The sequence below is a fragment of the Nerophis lumbriciformis genome, linkage group LG07 (genome assembly GCF_033978685.3).
Source record: "Nerophis lumbriciformis linkage group LG07, RoL_Nlum_v2.1, whole genome shotgun sequence".
In the NCBI taxonomy this organism is placed as follows: domain Eukaryota; kingdom Metazoa; phylum Chordata; class Actinopteri; order Syngnathiformes; family Syngnathidae; genus Nerophis; species Nerophis lumbriciformis.
The window spans coordinates 13,740,001-13,760,889 of NC_084554.2; the positions used below are offsets into that span (position 1 = coordinate 13,740,001).

General features: G+C 44.1%; 1 protein-coding gene across 2 annotated transcripts in view; it reads left to right on the top strand.

Annotated features, from left to right (window-relative positions):
- The window catches only part of plxdc2b (plexin domain containing 2b), a 142,410-nt gene that overhangs the window by 66,875 nt on the left and 54,646 nt on the right, over positions 1-20,889 (top strand). For both annotated transcript variants that reach the window (XM_061965785.1, XM_061965786.1), the window contains exon 3: positions 16,315-16,461. In XM_061965785.1, the coding sequence (XP_061821769.1) occupies positions 16,315-16,461 (147 nt within the window). The remainder of the gene's footprint in view (positions 1-16,314; positions 16,462-20,889) is intronic.

Sequence of the window (20,889 nt, forward strand, 5' to 3'; positions counted from 1 at the left end):
CCCGGTGGGGCCCTCTCGGGGGAAGGGGCCTCGGTCCCGGACCCCGGCGAGGCGTCCCTTCTCCGCTCCGTAAAAGTGTCCATCTCTTTTTTTTTTTTTCTTCTGTTGTGGCATATGCAGCAGGTGCCTGCTCGTTTTTCGTATGTGGGTAACAACATTTAACTATGTATATATATTTCCGAATTGGTTTAACTGCCACCCGCCTGAATCTATTGAAAATCAAATTTTTTTTTATTTCAACCGCACGACCCGACCCGCGGATAAAATCGAATTTTTTTTAATTTCATCCGCCCGATCCGCGGATAATCCGCGGACTCCGCGGTTGTGCCCGCAAACCGCGCATCTCTAGTATGTATATATATATATATGTGTATGTATATATATATATATATATGTATGTATATGTGTATATGTATATATCCATCCATCCATCCATCCATCTTCTTCCGCTTATCCGAGGTCGGGTCGCGGGGGCAGCAGCTTAAGCAGGGAAGCCCAGACTTCCCTCTCCCCAGCCACTTCGTCCAGCTCCTCCCGGGGGATCCCGAGGCGTTCCCAGGCCAGCCGGGAGAGATAGTCTTCCCAGCGTGTCCTGGGTCTTCCCCGTGGCCTCCTACCGGTCGGACGTGCCCGAAACACCTTCCTAGGGAGGCGTTCGGGTGGCATCCTGACCAGATGCCCGAACCACCTCATCTGGCTCCTCTCGATGTGGAGGAGCAGCGGCTTTACTTTGAGCTCCCCCCGAATGACAGAGCTTCTCACCCTATCTCTAAGGGAGAGCCCCGCCACTCGGCGGAGGAAAGTCATTTCGGCCGCTTGTACCCGTGATCTTGTCCTTTCGGTCATGACCCAAAGCTCATGACCATAGGTGAGGATGGGAACGTAGATCGACCGGTAAATCGAGAGCTTTGCCTTCCGGCTCAGCTCCTTCTTCACCACAACGGATCGATACAGCGTCCGCATTACTGAAGACGCCGCACTGATCCGCCTGTCGATCTCACGATCCACTCTTCCCCCACTCGTGAGCAAGACTCCGAGGTACTTGAACTCCTCCACTTGGGGCAAGATCTCCTCCCCAACCCGGAGATGGCACTCCACCCTTTTCCGGGAGAGAACCATGGACTCGGACTTGGAGGTGCTGATTCCCATCCCAGTCGCTTCACACTCGGCTGCGAACCGATCCAGTGAGAGCTGAAGATCTTGGCCGGAGGAAGCCATCAGGACCACATCATCTGCAAATAGCAGTGACCTAATCCTGCAGCCACCAAACCAGATCCCCTCAACGCCCTGACTGCGCCTAGAAATTCTGTCCATAAAGGTTATGAACAGAATCGGTGACAAAGGGCAGCCTTGGCGGAGTCCAACCCTCACTGGAAACGTGTCCGACTTACTGCCGGCAATGCGGACCAAGCTCTGACACTGATTATACAGGGAGCGAAATGCCACAATAAGACAGTCCGTTACCCCGTACTCTCTGAGCACTCCCCACAGGACTTCCCGGGGTACACGGTCGAATGCCTTCTCCAAGTCCACAAAGCACATGTAGACTGGTTGGGCAAACTCCCATGCACCCTCAAGGACCCTGCCGAGAGTATAGAGCTGGTCCACAGTTCCACGACCAGGACGAAAACCACACTGTTCCTCCTGAATCCGAGGTTCGACTATCCGGCGTAGCCTCCTCTCCAGTACACCTGAATAGACCTTACCGGGAAGGCTGAGGAGTGTAATCCCACGATAGTTGGAACACACCCTCCGGTTCCCCTTCTTAAAGAGAGGAACCACCACCCCGGTCTGCCAATCCAGAGGTACCGCCCCCGATGTCCATGCGATGTTGCAGAGTCTTGTCAACCAAGACAGCCCCACAACATCCAGAGCCTTAAGGAACTCCGGGCGGATCTCATCCACCCCCGGGGCCTTGCCACCGAGGAGCTTTTTAACTACCTCGGCAACCTCAGCCCCAGAAATAGGAGAGCCCACCACAGATTCCCCAGGCCCTGCTTCCTTATAGGAAGACGTGCTGGTAGGATTGAGGAGGTCTTCGAAGTATTCCCTCCACCGATCCACAACATCCGCAGTCGAGGTCAGCAGAGCACCATCCCCACCATACACGGTGTTGACACTGCACTGCTTCCCCTTCCTGAGGCGGCGGATGGTGGTCCAGAATTGCTTCGAAGCCGTCCGGAAGTCTTTTTCCATGGCCTCCCCGAACTCCTCCCATGTCCGAGTTTTTGCCTCCGCGACCGCTGAAGCCGCACACCGCTTGGCCTGTCGGTACCTGTCTGCTGCCTCAGGAGTCCCATGAGCCAAAAGAACCCGATAGGACTCCTTCTTCAGCCTGACGGCATCCCTCACCGCCGGCGTCCACCAACGGGTTCTAGGATTACCGCCACGACAGGCACCAACCACCTTGCGGCCACAGCTCCAATCGGCCGCCCCGACAATAGAGGTACGGAACATTGTCCACTCGGACTCAATGTCCAGCACCTCCTTCGTGACATGTTCAAAGTTCTTCCGGAGGTGGGAATTGAAACTCTCTCTGACAGGAGACTCTGCCAGGCGTTCCCAGCAAACCCTCACAATGCGTTTGGGCCTGCCAGGTCTGTCCGGCATCCTCCCCCACCATCGCAGCCAACTCACCACCAGGTGGTGATCGGTAGAAAGCTCCGCCCCTCTCTTCACCCGAGTGTCCAAAACATGAGGCCGCAAATCCGATGACACAACTACAAAGTCGATCATGGAACTGCGGCCTAGGGTGTCCTGGTGCCAAGTGCACATATGGACACCCTTATGTTTGAACATGGTGTTTGTTATCGACAATCTGTGACGAGCACAAAAGTCCAATAACAGAACACCACTCGGGTTCAGATCCGGGCGGCCATTCTTCCCAATCACACCTCTCCAGGTTTCACTGTCGCTGCCAACATGAGCGTTGAAGTCCCCCAGTAGAACGAGGGAATCACCCGGGGGAGCACTCTCCAGTACTCCCTCGAGTGAATCCAAAAAGGGTGGGTACTCTGAGCTGCTGTTTGGCGCGTAAACGCAAACAACAGTCAGGACCCGTCCCCCCCACCCGAAGGCGGAGGGAAGCTACCCTCTCGTCCACCGGGTTGAACTCCAACGTGCAGGCTTTGAGCCGAGGGGCAACAAGAATGAACAGCCCGTCGCCTCTCACTGCCGGCAACGCCAGAGTGGAAGAGAGTCCAGCCCCTCTCAAGAGAAGTGGTTCCAGAGCCCTTGCTGTGCGTCGAAGTGAGTCCGACTATATCTAGCCGGAACTTCTCCACCTCACGCAGTAGCTCAGGCTCCGTCCCCCCCAGCGAAGTGACGTTCCACGTCCCAAGAGCCAGCTTATGTAGCCGAGGATCGGACCGCCAAGTGCCCTGCCCTCGGCTGCCGCCCAGCTCACACTGCACCCGACCTCTATGGCCCCTGCTATGGGTGGTGAGCCCATTGGAGGGGGGACCCACGTTGCCTCTTCGGGCTGTGCCCGGCCGGGCCCCATGGGGACAGGCCCGGCCACCAGGCGCTCGCCATCGTGCCCCATCTCCGGGCCTGGCTCCAGAGGGGGGCCCCGGTGACCCGCGTCCAGGCGAGGGAAATCTGGGTCCTTGGTTTGTGTTCTTCATCGAGGTCTTCGAGCTGCTCTTTGTCTGATCCCTCACCTAGGACCAGTTTGCCTTGGGAGACCCTACCAGGGGGCATAGAAACCCCCGGACAACATAGCTCCTAGGATCATTGGGACACGCAAACTCCTCTACCACGGTAAGCGTAAAATACGACAGCGGAAATCCCGGACTGTTGAACGACTGAAGCTCTACATAAAACAAGAAAGGGAAAGAATTCCACTTTCAAAGCTTCAACAATTAGTTTCCTCAGTTCCCAATCGTTTATTGAGTGTTGTTAAAAGAAAAGGTGATGTAACACAGTGGTGAACATGCCCTTTCCCAACTACTTTGGCACGTGTTGCAGCCATGAAACTCTAAGTTAATTATTATTTGCAAAAAAAAATAAAGCTTATGAGTTTGAACATCAAACATCTTGTCTTTGTAGTGCATTCAATTGAATATGGGTTGAAAAGGATTTGCAAATCATTGTATTCCGTTTATATTTACATCTAACACAATTTCCTAACTCATATGGAAACGGGGTTTGTAAGTACTCTGTGATTGTGCACTGCGGAACATGCTCCTCTGCTCGTAAACCAGCAATGACACGACGTGACAACGACAGGTCGTGGTGGACCGGTACTTTTCAGAGGCGGTATAGTACCAAATATGATTCATTAGTATCGCGGTACTACACTAATACCGGTATACCATACAACCCTACTACTTACAAATCTTTTACCAAGTTTCGTAATGAAGCTTACACGCTGGGATTTCTACCATTGTTGCTGCTTGTCTGGATCAATGTGTCCGTCGCTTAAAAGGTCCGCCAGAAAACAATGACTCGAGCACTAGCTCGGGACAGAACATTCATATTTTGTTGTCTAGTCGTTAGAATTCAGATTTTTACAATTTATTTAGATTTTTTTTCCCAGGGTTGAATGACTAGTCTTCTTCTACTCACCCCACTGCTGCTTTACTGTGACACATATGCCTCGCTGTTGCCCCATGTGGGGTGGCGGGAGTATTGCATACATGATCAACCCTCGTTTTAATGGTCTCATCAAGCCTTTTTGGGTGATGTTCGGCAGGCCAAATGAAAAGCGTTGGGCCCGCGGGCCGCTAGATGAGTAGGGTTGGTGTAGACTATATACAGTGGAGTACTTTGTGAGTAGAGAGTATAAAGTGGTCACAGCAATGTTGAACAGGAGACATTTGTAATAAAGGCTATTGTAAGAGAGCAGGAGATAGTAATGCAGTATTGTCATTGAGTGCCGTGCAAGAATAATATATGAAGAGTCACGCCGTGGCGCGGCTTTGGAAGGCATCTCGCAGCCTTCTGTCCTCACTTGCAGTTGGACGTCTCCAAACTGGTCCTTTTCCAAACAGCGCTCAGGACGCTGTTAAAGTTGCTCCTGTGCATTCCGTGGTGTCATTTTCACACCCTGCCCTTCTCATTTAGGCGGCGTTCGGTTCAGCCCGTCTGGACGCTTGAAGCCGCGTCGGGCGTGAGGCCGTGCCAGCAAAAGCAAACTGGAGTGTGTGTGGGTTCCCACCACGCTGCTGTTCATGTGCGCTGATGGGGAGGGTGCTTTGCGTTGGTGTCTGCGGCTACTTTCTCGGGGGAATTCCCATTGCTCACTTTGCCAAGTGATGAATCATGGATGAAGACGATCAGATGAATATATTGATAGTTTCAAGCGAGTTGAGTCACCTACTGACTTTTGTAACAAGCTTTCTCCTGTCGTCTTCCAAAATCACCTTGTCTTTCATTGTCATCGTGCCTGAAGGATACCAGCATCGCTCTTCCATGCTTTAACACTTTTTGGTACCCTCCAGTACCACTGAGTGGTACACCACCTCATGGGTGCTCTGTTGGGGGGTGACAGACTATGTCACACTATGATGTCACATTATGATGTTACCTATGATGTCATTCTATGTGACACCATTTTGTCACTATCTCACACTATGATGTCATGTATGGCACAATTCTGTGACACTATGATGCCATGCTATGATGTTACACTGTCACGTATAATGTTATTCTATGTCACACTATGATGTGTCATGCTATGATGTCACACTGTCACGTATGACGTAATATTGCCACACTATGTCAGGTATGATGTAGGGCTGCAACAACTAATCGATTAAATAGATTAAAATCGATTATAAAAATAGTTGGCGATTAATTTAGTCATCGATTCATTGGATCTATGCTATGCGCATGCGCAGAGGCTACTTTTTCTTTTCTTCTTTTTTTCTTTTTTATAAACCTTTATTTATAAACTGCAACATTTACAAACAGCTGAGAAACAATAATCAAAATAAGTATGGTGCCAGTATGCTGTTTTTTTTAGATAAAATACTGGAAAGGATAGAAATTTAGTTTGTCTCCTTTATCCGATTATTAATCGATTAATCGAAGTAATAATCGACAGATTAATTGATTATCAAATTAGTTGTTAGTTGCAGCCCTAGTATGATGCTATTCTATGTGACACTATGATGTCATGCTAGGATTTCATGTCTGATGTAAATCTATGTCAGACTATGATGTCATGCTGATGTCACGTATGATGCAATTTTATGTGACACGATGATGCCATGCTATGATGTCACAAATGATGCAAGTTTATGTGACACTATGATGCCATGCTATGTCACACTGTCACATATGACATAATATTGCCAGACTATGATGTCAGGTATGATGTCATTCTATGTCACACATGATGTAATCCCATGATACACAATGTCACATATGATGTAATTCTGTGACACTATGATGTCACTCTGTCAGACTATGATGTCATGCTGATGTCACGTATGATGCAATTCAATGTGACACTATGATGCCATGCTATGATGTCACTTATGATGCAACTTTGTGACACTATGATGCTATGTCATACTGTCGCGTATGTCAGGTCATGTCCGGTATGATAATTCTATGTGACACTTTGATGTCATGTCTGATGTAATTCTATGTGACACTACGATGTCACTTTGTCAGACTATGATGTCATGCTGATGTCACGTATGATGCAATTCAATGTGACACTATGATGCCATGCTATGATGTCACTTATGATGCAACTTTGTGACACTATGATGCTATGTCATACTGTCGCGTATGTCAGGTCATGTCCGGTATGATAATTCTATGTGACACTTTGATGTCATGTCTGATGTAATTCTATGTGACACTACGATGTCACTTTGCCAGACTATGTTGTCATGCTGATGTCACGTATGACACAATTCAATGTCACAGTATGAGGCCATGCTATGATGTCACATATGATGCAACTTTATGTGACACTATGATGCGATGTCATACTATCACGTATGGCAGGTCATGTCAGGTATGATAATTTTATGGGACACATGATATAATCCCATGTCACACTATGATGCCACCCAATGATGTCATACCTGATGTGATGTAACACTACAGTATGATGTCATGCTATGTCACGTACTATGTAATTCTATGTCACACTATGATGTCATGCTATGGTGTTACGCATGCCATACTATGATGTCATGTTGTGGTCTAGTTCTGTCATACTATTTTGTGCAATGATGTCATAGTATGTTGCCACGCTATGACTCCAGACTATTTACATAGTGAAGTGTGAAGTGAATTAAAGTATTTTGCCAAAGAACACAACTAGAGATGTCCGATAATGGCTTTTTTGCCGATATCCGATATTCCGATATAGTCTAACTCTTAATTACTGAGTCCGATATCAACCGATACCGATATATACAGTCGTGGAATTAACACATTAATATGCCTAATTTTGTTGTGATGCCCCGCTGGATGCATTAAACAATGCAACAAGGTTTTCCAAAATAAATCAACTCAAGTTATGGAAAAAAATGTCAACATGGCACTGCCATATTTATTATTGAAGTCACAAAGGGCATTATTTTTTTTTACATGCCTCAAAACAGCAGCTTGGAATTTGGGACATGCTCTCCCTGAGAGAGCAGAGGTGGGCGGGGTTGGGGGGGGGGCGGGGTTGAGGTGGGGGGGGGGGGGGGGGGGGGTAGCGGGGGTGTATATTGTAGCGTCCCGGAAGAGGGTTCTGGGTATTTCTTCTGTTGTGTTTATGTTGTGTTACAGTGCGGATGTTCTCCCGAAATGTGTTTGTCATTCTTGTTTGGTGTGGGTTCACAGTGTGGCGCATATTTGTAACAGTGTTAAAGTTGTTTATACGGCCACCCTCAGTGTGACCTGTATGGCTGTTGACCAAGTATGCATTTTCATTCACTTGCGTGTGTGAAAAGCCGTAGATATTATGGGATTGGGCCGGCACGCAAAGGAAGTGCCTTTAAGGTTTATTGGCGCTCTGTACTTCTCCCTACGTCCGTGTACACAACGGCGTTTTAAAAAGTCATACATTTTACTTTTTGAAACCGATACCGATAATTTTGAAACCGATACCGATAATTTCCGATATTACATTTTAAAGCAATTATTGGCCGATTATATCGGACATCTCTAGACACAACGGCAGTGACTAGGATGGTGGAAGCAGGGATCGAACCTGGAACCCTCAAGTTGCTGCTCTGAATTGTGAAACAGTCGCCCATGGAACTGAATTGAAATGTGTTAAATATGTGCTTAACCCCACCCCTTTGCCCACACCGCCCCAGCTGACACAGTAATGGGCGTCCTGCCTACACAGTCCCAGCCGGATAACGGAAGCTAGATGACCCCTTCCCTCCAATTACCCCCGGCCCCTGAGGGAAAGTCTCCAGGTGTCTGACTTTTTAGAAGGTCCTCTCACTCAGACCCTCTAAAAAAACACCAATCCAGTTCAGCCCTTTACGACTCCTCTCTCTAAAAGTGCTGACTGAGGCTGCATGGAGGCTTCTTCCGACGCTGATTAATGTTTTTTTCAGTCAAACGACCTCCTGCAGGACCCAATCACCTTTGGCGTGGAGATGTTTGCCAGTCCCGCTTTGCGAACGTTGAAGATGAAGGAAAGCGTTTTGCTTGGATCGAAGCAAACAGCGTCCATATATCAAATATGTCCTAATGAGATGCCAGTTAAATTGCTGCGTGGCTCCCCTTGCAGCAGACGTCTGAGCAATGTTGGTAGCTTAAAGGCCAGCTGTGCTTATTAGGCTGCCCAGCGCTCTTGCTCATTCAGAGCAGGAAACACTAAAAGATAACAAGCTTCTACACGTCTTTTACGGTCTTTCTCTTCTTAGATTATTTTCTTCATGTACAGTGGTACCTCGCTTTTCTTTTGCCATTTCTTCCCAAAGGTCATGTGGAAAGGAATCGGACTAAAACAAAAGCTTTTTTTTCCCATTTAAAAATAATGTAAATCCAATTAATCTGTTCCAGACACCCACAAATATGAACACAAAACACATTTTGTAGGTGATGATATTGATATTAATAATTTTACATGCATATAATGTGAAATACATAAAAATGACTAATTAAATGGACAAACACCACTTGTACCTTTTTATTGAAGACTGGTTAGCGAAGACGGCAATGAACGGAAGGGAGAACGCGTGTTATCCTTTGTACGAGCACCATTCCACAGAATAATACGTAGGCAATTCTTGGCTGTACACTAAAATGTGTTAAAATACGAAAAATGGGGTGTACGGAAATATTTTTATGATATGGATACAAGATTAATTGATTCTATCATGCAGCTCGTACCTCAAAAAACCTGAATTGTGAAACAGTCGCCCATGGAACTGAATTGAAATCTGTTAAATATGTGCTTAACCCCGCCCCTTTGCCCAAAACAGCACCATTTAACATGTAACATGCCCTTTTAAAAGAAAAACAAACTTTTAGATGCGAAACATTGTATAAAAAAACAATACAATATAATGTAATACAAACAACTGCAGTAGATTTAAGAAGTAATGTAAAAAACCCAAAATCAGGGAAGTTGGCACGTTGTATGAATGGTAAATAAAAACGGAATACAATGATTTGCAAATCCTTATCAACCTATCTATATTCAATTGTATAGACTGCAAAGACAAGATACATAACGTTTGACCTGGAAAACTTTATTTTTTGCAAATATTAGCTCATTTGGAAATTAATGCCTGCAACGTGTTTCAAAAAAGCTGGCACAAGTGGCAAAAAAAACTGGGAAAGTGGAGGAATGGTCATCAAACACTTATTTGGAACATCCCACAGGTGAACAGGTTAATTGGGAACAGGTGGGTGTCATGATTGGGTATAAAAGCAGCTTCCATGAAATGCTCAGTCATTCACAAACAAGGATGGAGCGAGGGTCACCACTTTGTAAACAAATGCCTGAGCAAATTGTTTTAGAACAACATTTCTCAACCAGCTATCGCAAGGAACTTAGGGATTTCACCATCTACAGTCCGTAATATCATCAACAGGTTCAGAGAATCTGGAGAAATCACTGCACGTAAGCAGCAAGGCTGAAAACCAACATTGAATGCCCGTGACCTTCGATCCCTCAGACGGTACTGCATCAAAAAGCGACATCAGTGTGTAAAGGATATCACCACATAGGCTCAGGAACACTTCAGAAAACCACTGTCAGTAACTACAGTTGGTCGCTACATCTGTAAGTGCAAGTTAAAGCTCTATTATGCAAAGCGAAAGCCATTTATCAACAACATCCAAAAACGCTGCTGACTTCGCTGGGCCCGAGCTCATCTAAGATGGACTGATGCAAAGTATAAAAGTGTTCTGTGGTCTGAATAGTCCGATTTTAAATTGTTTTTGGAAACTGTGGACGTCGTGTTCTCATGACCAAAGAGGAAAAGAACCATCCAGATTGTTATAGGCGCAAAGTTCAAAATCCAGCATCTGTGATGGTATGGGGGTGTATTAGTGCACAAGGAATGGGTAACTTACACATCTGTGAAGGCACCATTAATACTGAAAGGTACATACAGGTTTTGGAGCAACATATGTTGCCATCCAAGCAACGTTATCATGGACGCCCCTGCTTATTTCAGCAAGACAATTCCAAGCCACGTGTTACAACAGTGTGGTTTCATAGTAAAAAAAAGTGCGGGTACTAGACTGGCCTGACTGTAGTCCAGATCGGTCTCCCATTAAAAAATGTGTGGCGCATTATGAAGCCTAAAATACCACAACGGAGACCCCCGGACTGTTGAACAACGTAAGCTGTACATCAAGCAAGAATGGGAAAGAATTGGTCTCCTCAGTTCCCAAATGTTTACTGAGTGTTGTTAAAAGGAAAGGCCATGTAACACAGAGGTAAAAATGCCCCTGTGCCAACTTTTTTGCAATGTGTTGCTGCCATTAAATTATAAGTTAATGATTGTTTGCAAAAAAAATGTGTGTTTCTCAGTTCGAACATTAAATATCTTGTCTTTGCAGTCTATTCAATTGAATATAAGTTGAAAAGGATTTGCAAATCATTGTATTCTGTTTTTATTTACGAATTACACAACCAAATTCACTGGTTTTGGGTTTTGTAATACTAGTGTACAGCATTCACCTTGAAGAGTGGACTTCTATGGTATCTCCTTCGAGATACTTCTCTGTCAAACAAACCATCAACAGCTTCTCCATATTTTCACTGATAAATGTTTGCTGTTTAGCTATTATTTTAACGTCCTTGGCTGGCATTAGACTCGGTCTGGTGCAGACGAGCAGTGCTACGCTCCAGCAGTCATGTTTTTGATTCTTTCTCTTTTTAATTTAATGAAAATCATCCATTTCTTCTGAGCAGTGTCCTTCACAACCACTTTATTCCTTCCCTTGCTAGGCAAAAATAAAGTTATGTTAATATCTAGCTATTAACTAATACTAGCGTGTAAGACCGGATGTTTTGGTTGGATCTTACGGGGTTCACTGTGGCATATCGATATTCTCCTTTTCACTGTCACAGTTTGGTAATTTGTCTTTGAAAATCATGTCTGCACCTAATAAAATTGTAAAGTAGGCAAGTAAGCTGAAATCTGCCATCGTTGCCTCACAGCTGCAGCACAAGGCAAGCTCTATTATTCATAACTGTACCCATCCCTTATGCAGTGAATTCCAGCTCCTTCGCTCAGGTCGACGGTTTGTCGTTGCATGACTAAACGCTATAAGAACACTTTTGTACCTGCTGCCATCGCACTTTCAAACAAGGCTAACACATGGGGATTTTATTGTATTTATTGTATCATAGCACTTGATCAGGATACTTACATTGGTTCAATAGCAGATGTATTTTGCTGTCCCAGGGTTTGCTTGTACTGAGAATTGTTTGTGGTTATTTTTTTTATAAACCGGGGCGGTATAGCTCAGTTGGTAGAGTGGCCGTGCCAGCAACTTGAGGGTTCCAGGTTCGATCCCCACTTCCGCCATCCTAGTCACTGCCGTTGTGTCCTTGGCAAGACACTTTACCCACCTTCTCCCAGTGCCACCCACACTGGTTTAAATGTAACTTAGATATTGTGTTTCACTATGTAAAAGCACTTTGAGTCACTAGAGAAAAGTGCTATATAAATATAATTCACTTCACTTTTGTTTTTGTGTATGTGTGCCTCATTCTGCCTTGACGCGGAATTAATTACTGTCTCTGCAACCGTTTTACCTCCGGGTACCAAAAAAGAAACCTTGAACCTTGAACCACTCGCTAAACCAACTAGGAGTGGGGAGGCTCATAATCAAAAGTTTTGCTTGTAACTTAAAGCAGAGGTTAGCAACCACTGGTCAGGGGAATGATACCGGTCCGTGACGCATTTGCTACCAGGTCGCACAGAAACATTCAATAATTTATAAATGGTAAATGGTAAATGGGTTGTACTTGTATAGCGCTTTTCTACCTTTTTTATTAAGGAACTCAAAGCGCTTTGACACTATTTCCACATTCACTCATACACACACACATTCACACACTGATGGCGGGAGCTGCCATGCAAGGCGCTAACCAGGACCCATCAGGAGCAAGGGCATACTTGCCAACCCTCTCGGATTTTCCGGGAGACTCCCGAAATTCAGCGCCTCTCCCGAAAACCTCCCGGGACAAATTTTCTCCCAAAAATCTCCCGAAATTCAGGCACACAAAATAAACAGCGTACCTGCCCAATCATGTTATGACTGTAGAATGATCGAGGGCGAGTTCTTGGTTTCTTATGTGGGTTTATTGTTAGGCAGTTTCATGAACGTCCGCCCAGCGCGGTAACAACACACAACAACAGCAGTCACGTTTTGTCTACCGTAAAGCAGTTTGTCTGCCGTAAACAGCAATGTTGTGACACTCTTAAACAGTACAATACTGCCATCTAGTGCATTTGATGAAAGCACTTTTTGCGCGCCACACAGCAATGCATCATCAGTGAGGGTGTTCAGCATGGTTAGAAAAATAGTGACAGAGAATAGAACAAGGATGGACAATTCAACCCTTAACTCAACAATGAGTAATAATAATAATAATAATAACTGGGATTTATATAGCGCTTTTCTAAGTACCCAAAGTCGCTTTACATGTAGAACCCATCAATCATTCACACCTGGTGGTGGTAAGCTACTTTCATAGCCACAGCTGCCCTGGGGTAGACTGACGGAAGCGTGGCTGCAATTTGCGGCAACGGCCCCTCCGACCACCACCTATCATTCATCATTCAATTCACCGGCGTGAGTGGCACCGGGGGCAAAGGGTGAAGTGTCCCGCCCAAGGACACAACGGCAGCGATTTTTGGATGGTAAGAGGCGGGGAGCGAACCTGCAACCCTCAGGTTTCTGGCATGGTTGCTCTACCCACTACGCCATGCCGATGAGATGAGTGTGTGTGTATATGTGTAAATAAATGAACACTGAAATTCAAGTATTTCTTTTATTTATATATATATATATATATATATATATATGAAATACTTGACTTGGTGAATCCTAGCTATAAATATACTCCTCCCCTCTTAACCACGCCCCCGCCCCGCCCCCCCATCTCCCGAAATCGGAGGTCTCAAGGTTGGCAAGTATGAGCAAGGGTGAAGTGTCTTGCTCAAGGGCATAACGGACGTGACGAGGATGGTAGAAGGTGGGGATTGAACCAGTAACCCTCTGATTGCTGGCACGGCCACTCTCCCAACTTCGCCACGCCGTCCCCCGTATATATATATAAACAATCGCATTTTCTCCGATTTTACTTTCCCTGTCTCACGGGACACACCAATAAGCTTGTTCGTAGACACAGTATATAAAAAAACTCCTAATAGAAAGTCGCAAATTGTTATATCTTTGTTACATGGTACAATGCACATTAATGAACACGTGTTTTCCTAACTTGCCAGGCACACTCTTCTGGTGTTGGAGTATATATATTTGGGTTTTTTGGCACCAGCCGCCAGACTAGATCTGACCAATCTAAGTCTGTGAGCTTGAACTGATGAAGTCTTCTTTGATGAGAGACCAAACGTCTTCTAAGACAAACCAAACAGTCCAGTTGCGATTATTTGAATGTCCTGGGAATACAATGACCTGGATGAATGAGAACTTCCATAGACATGCAGTACAGGCCAAACGTTTGGACACACCTTCTCATTCAATGGGTTTTCTTTATTTTCATGACTATTTACATTGTAGATTGTCACTGAAGGCATCAAAACTATGAATGAACATGTGGAGTTATGTACTTACAAAAAAAGGTGAAATAACTGAAAACATGTTTTATGTTCTAGTTTCTTCAAAATAGCCACCCTTTGGCTCTGATTACTGCTTTGCACACTCTTGGCATTCTCTCGATGAGCTTGAAGAGGTAGTCACTTGAAATGGTTATCACTTCACAGGTGTCATAGTTTTGATGTCTTCAGTGACAATCTACAATGTAAATAGTCATAAAAATGAAGAAAACGCATTGAAATGAGAAGGTGTGTCCAAACGTTTGGCCTGTACTGTATAAAATGTCAATGTGCCAGGTAGAGATGTCCGATTATATCGGACTGCTGATATTATCGGCCGATAAATGTTTTAAAATGTAATATCGGAAATTATCGGTATCTGTTTAAAAAAGTAAAATGTATGACTTTTTAAAACGCCGCTATACGGAGGGGTACACGGACGTAGGGAGAAGTACAGAGCAGTTGCGTCTCCCAGTCAGCAGCCCCTCCCCTCTCCCCTCTCCCCTCTCCCACACACAACACAGGAGTTGCAGCACGACTGCAGCATGAGAGGTTTACTGGCGACGCTTGATGACCTCATCAAACCGCCGCAAGCGGAGCATAACAACAACAAGAGTGTGTTGTTGCCAGTGCTGTAGCCTGGCTAACAAGCGAGCTCGCTCGGTGACTGATGAGCGACATGGTTTGGGATTATTTTAAATTGTCTCTGACGGATAAAAAACTGGCAATTTCCAATGACTGCAAAAAGTTGGTTATGCGAGGAGGAACCAAGACGTCTTCCTTTAATACGAGCAATTTGATCTCCCACCTCTTCAAGATTCATAAAGAGATACACGATGAAGATGGATGAAAAGCAAACACCGAAAAAAAGTAGTACCACACAGTTGTCGCATAAAGACTCCGCCGAGAAAAAACAAAAATACAACAAAAAACACCCCAAGCCGAAAGCCCACGTTGTGGTCAGGGACAACGCACGCAGTATGTCAAAAGCTACGGTGGAGTTTGGTGTGGCTAGTCTGCCCTGCATGGCGCACACTTTGCAGCTTGCAGTGAACAGAGGCGCCCTGTCTCAAAGCAGCATTTCAGAAGCTCTGACTGACTGGTAGGCCACTTCAAGCACTCACCACTAGCTTGCAGCACATTTGTGTTACTCATACAAATACGTTAGAGCAGGGCAGATTGAGCCCAGTTTATACTGTTATACAGTATGCCAGGCAGTCTTGCACTAAAGGAGGACTATGTTATTGTTTACTTTATTACTCTAGTATAGTCTGGACTGAAGCTGTGTGCCTTCATTGTTTTTGTAGCTGTTGTTTTGAGGCATTTTTAAAAATAATGCACTTTGTGAAAGTCAAAGTATAGTATTTCCCATAGTTGTAGTGGGTATCAGGATTATCTCAGGGAGAGCATGTCCCAAATTCCAAGCTGCTGTTTGGAGGCATGTTAATAAAAATAATGCACTTTGTGACTCCAATAATAAATATGGCAGTGCCATGTTGGCACTTTTTTCCATAACTTGAGTTGATTTATTTTGGAAAATCTTGCTACATTGTTTAATCACAACAAAATTAGTAATAATGTGTTAATTCCATGACTGTATATATCGGTATCGGTTGATTGCGGAATCGGTAATTAAGAGTTGGACAATATTGGACATCGGCGAAAAAGCCATTATCGGACATCTGTAGTGCCAGGTTGTAGCCAAAGGCTAATTTCTAACCACAGTCCCCGACTGGTTATTGGTATAAAGTATATATCATCACTCTGCCTGGGACTCATCACAAACAAACAAGCCCAGGGCTTCCACTAATTCAGCGTTATGGTGAGTTGTATTTTTCATGCACTTATTTTAGCTCTATTTATCTGCCACACGGGGAAGGCTGGTCTGTGAAAATGATGCCTACATTAAACCGGTACCTGGTGTAAGAAAGGTTGGGGACCCATGACCAATTAGCCGAGTGACAGGCAGCTTGTATCCCAGAAAACTTGGTACTTTTGTACTGCTTGCAATGAAACTGCAGGAGGTTAGAATACACGACAAAAAGTAATATTGTCATCGTTTTTCACTGTGAATAACGTGTTGTTATCCCCACAGGAGGACACAGACCATAACTACTACACGTCCAAAACATACGGGCCGACAGACCCGGTTGGCAACGGCTTGTGGGTGAACATCGAGCAGATGGACAAAGAGAAAGTAAAGATTCACAGCATTCTGTCCAACACGCACAGGCAAGCAGCGGTAAGTCGTAAATATGTGTGTTGCATAGTGACGGTGCAGGCTTGGAGGTTGTGCTTTTTCATACTACTTTTCATTTCTGCCATTTAAAAAAAAACGATTTACAGCATGGAATTAAACTTTATTGAAGCTGATGATATTTAATCACAAAGCTGCCACTTCGGCGTTTGCTTCAGATGCACCCTCTTTCTTCTTTCCAACACGGAAATCGTGAAGACTTTAGCAGGTGGAGCCGCATGATTTGTGATGAGCGGCGTCGCGTTACAATGGCGGTGGAGGATGGAGAAAAGTTCTACTCCTCCCCGGTCAGAGGTGACAAATGGAGTTTGTACTTTGCACAGTACGCACAATTCTCTTCCCCGAAGCCTTCTGTGCCTTTGGCTCTGTGTGAGGAAAACGGATAAGTGCATGTGGCCGCGGTTGACTTGGAGATGAAGGCAATGCTGACTTTATTGGACCGGCGGCCTCCACAAACAAATAAAGCAGAAGTGTTATGAGTGCGGGGGTTCAAATCATTTCGAGATCTTTATAAGTGGATTTTCATTCCTTAAAGGGGCCTTATCTATACACTGTCAACTTTTCAGATTTACGTATATGTTTAAAATATTGTACTCTGGTTCTACGTTACATGGAAGTGCCATGGGGACGGCGTGGTGCGTTTGGGAGAGTGGCCGTGCCATTAACCTGAGGGTTCCTGGTTCGATCCCCAGCTTCTACCAACCTAGTGACGTCCATTGTGTCCTTGAGCAAGACACTTCACCCTTGCTCCTGATGGCTCGTGGTTAGCGCCTTGCATGGCACCTCCCGACATCAGTGTGTGAATTTATGTGTGAATGTGGAAATAGTGTCAAAGCGCTTTAGAGTACCGTATTTTTCGGAGCATAAGTCGCACCGGAGTATAAGTCGCAACTGCCGAAAATGCATAATAAAGAAGGAAAAAAACATATATAAATCGCATTGGAGCCCGGCCAAACTATGAAAAAAACTGCGACTTATAGTCCAAAAAATACGGTACCTTGAAGGTAGAAAAGCGCTATACAAGTATAACTCATTTACCATATCATGAGTTTTAATGTTTTGTCCTTACTTTAATTTGCTAAGCCACTACGGTGTTTCCAATAGAACTGCAATGTATTTGTGGTGTTGTAGTAGATGACATCTTCGTATAATTTGCATAATTGACCATGACTCATATATTGGTACTGGACACTGTAGTCGAGAGGAAGAATACTGTGGGACAGACAAAACGTGAGTAAAAAAATCAAAAAGCAACCTTCGAAACTCAAAAAATTTAGTTTTAATTTTGAATTTTTAAAAATATGTCTCTGAATTCAACACCATTTTTTTGTTGGAATATATTTATGATTCTCTCTGGTAATTATTTTGAATAAATATATTTTTTTAATTGTTCACTTTCACATATTTGGATATTTGTTTTCAGATGCAAGTCTTTTCATAGTTTTTAGATTCAGACATTTGGCCAGGTTTTAGCATGGGCGGCGTGTCATCTTGAACAAAGGATATCACGTTGTCTTCAGGAGTACTATTTATTTATTAGGTATTGTGTAAAAACAAGACAGTCACTAAATTAAATTAAAGACACAAAATGAATACGGAATAACTCCTTTTTTTTATAACTGTGATTTATATGTGACAGCTGAGATAGGCTCCAGCACCCCCACAACCCCGAAAGGGACAAGCGGTAGAAAATTTGATGGATGGATGGATGGATATGGAATACTATCTTAGCTCATTAATTTGTCTTGTTTCATTGAATCTGCATAGTGATCATCTCATCTCCCATTCTTAATTGTATTTTTCTCCTATTTGCTCCACTTACTACCACTCATTCTTGCACTCGGTCTCAGGTCCCAGGCGTCTGTGATAACCAGTAAGTATGATGTGGAGAGCAAACTTACCTACTCTGGTTTTTGTTTGCTGTTGGGAGCTTGGAGACAATCGGGGGATTCACGCAGACGCTAATAAGCAACTACACGTTACAAAACGAGCCCAAAGTCGCTTTTAATAGCGAATTTGGGACACTGGTTTTATCATTATATGATTCCGGTTTTGAGTTCATTTTGAACATGCATACAATTACAGCATGATACATCACAATTTCCAGTTTCTCTCATGGTGTGTTCAAGGACGGCAAAGTAAAGTTAGAAAGTGAAAGCAATGAAACAAAACGACATAAACATGAAAAACTAGGGGCATTCTGACAGCCTATTATTTTTATAATAATTGAATTGCGGCCAATGTCCCGTGGTTGGCGACCACTGGTGTATCCCGCATAAACTGTTAAGTTGAATTGTTAAGTTCCTGCGTTCCCTGAAGACAACGTGATTGTTAATATGCTATAATACCACGCCCCTCTCAGTTGATGACACATGCATCACGCAAAATTTGAGCCAAAAGTTTGAACCCAAAACACAAGATTTGAATCTGAAAAAGAAAAATCTCAAACTGGGGAAATCTCAAATATAAAAATATATGTGTATGAAAATAAAAATGTATACAAAGTAAGGGTGTAACATGTATTTGTATTGAACCGTTTCGGTACGGGGGGTTCGGTTCGGAACGGAGGTGCACCGAACAAGTTTACACACGGACATATTAACGTTGTGTAAACAATGCACAGCGAGGCACAACACACGGCATGCTAGCAACGACCGGGCTACTACAACATGCGAAAGCTAGAGCGGGAAGACCCTCCTGCCTCGTTAAGATCTCCCGTTTGGGATCATTTCGGCTTCGTGGTGCGATACAACAATGGAGGACGAGTGACGGACAAAGCGAAAGCGGTTTGCCGACATTGTTCAGCAGCGGTAGGGTATGCTTCTGCCAACACGTCAAACATTCGAACCCTTTTAAAGCGGTACCACCCCCAAGTGAACATCGCTTCAACGAAGAGAAAGACGAACAAACACAGCTCCCACCGCATTCAAGCAGCCTCTCCTCGGCGAGTCAGGCAGGGCTAAAGCAATAACAAATGCTGTTGGTGTTTTTATAGCAGCAAATTTAAGACCATACTGCATTGAAAACTAGATTTTAACCCACTTCTATGGTGGAGGAACAATGAGCTCATATATCCTCTTACTGCCAAGTTAGCCAGGCACTACCTCGCCATACCTGCTACCTCCATGCCCAGTGAAAGGGTATTTTCCACAGCTGGAGACATTTTAACTGCAAGCAGGTCTGCTCTTTCTGCAGACAATGTGGATAAACTGATTTTTCTGGCAGAAAACATGAAAATTGAGTGAAAGTCACCAGGGTTAAAGGCTGGGGGGGAAAGAAAAGTTAATCTGAGGCTGAGTTGACATGAAACTGTTTAATGTTGCACTTTTTATATGTAGAAGAAAAGTTTTGTCATTTTATTTAATCTGAGCAACAACTTGAAGCAGTTTAATGTTGCACTTTATATGTGGAAATGTTGCACTTTATATGTAGAAAGGTTTTGTTAAGAAACCAATTCTGAGCCTTATCTTATTTAGTTTTTATTTTATATATGTTGACCGCAGTAACCCTGGCAATGGACCCTGTGTGTATATGTATGTTATTGTTATGCTTAGCATGATCAGCCTAGTGGTGGCTCACATCCATCACACACAGAGCTATTTTAAAACTATGTTAAAAGGATAAAGCCACTGTTTACAAATTTTGGTAAATAAATGACCAGAAAATGTATATTTTGTTGTTTTCTTACTGTACCAAAAATGAACCGAACCGTGACGTCTAAACCGAGGTACGTACCGAACCGAAATTTTTGTGTACTGTTACACCCTTAATACAAAGGAATGACCAGATTGACTCATTCAAACTGAAAAAGTATTGCTTGCACTTTTTTGGTATAGATTACGCTGATGTAATTGTTCAAAAATCAACTTCAAAACCTAATTTTTAAGTTTCAGTTTATTTTTTCAGATACAAAACTTTTGGGCCTAATTTTGCTTTTTAAAATGTAACACGAGACTGAGCCGCATGTTAGTGCTTTTAGATGAGCGGGCACATGCTTTCATTTCTAAATGTTCAAAAGTCTCCAATCCGATCAGTGGCTTTTCTAAAACAGATACTCTTTAGAAGGTTCCAAAATCTAAATACCATGTGCTAAACTGCGTGTGCAAACAATACATTTGTGTGTACTAATAGTAGTCATGTTGCCTGTGATCTACTAAGACTGGGTGTACAATTGATAACTGGTGCAGACTGCCTTTTTTCAATAAGGATTTTGCCTGTACTATGCAGCTTTCACCATGGAGACACTCATTTACTGCACAATCATGTTATCACCACCTGTGTTTAGTTTTTTTGCTATGTTTTGAAACAAGCAGCAGACATGTACCACTTTTTCCTGGGCATTTTAGAAGCAGTATTGCGGTGCATCTACTTTAGAAGCCACATTTTTAGCGCACTGAAGGTGCACCATGGGAG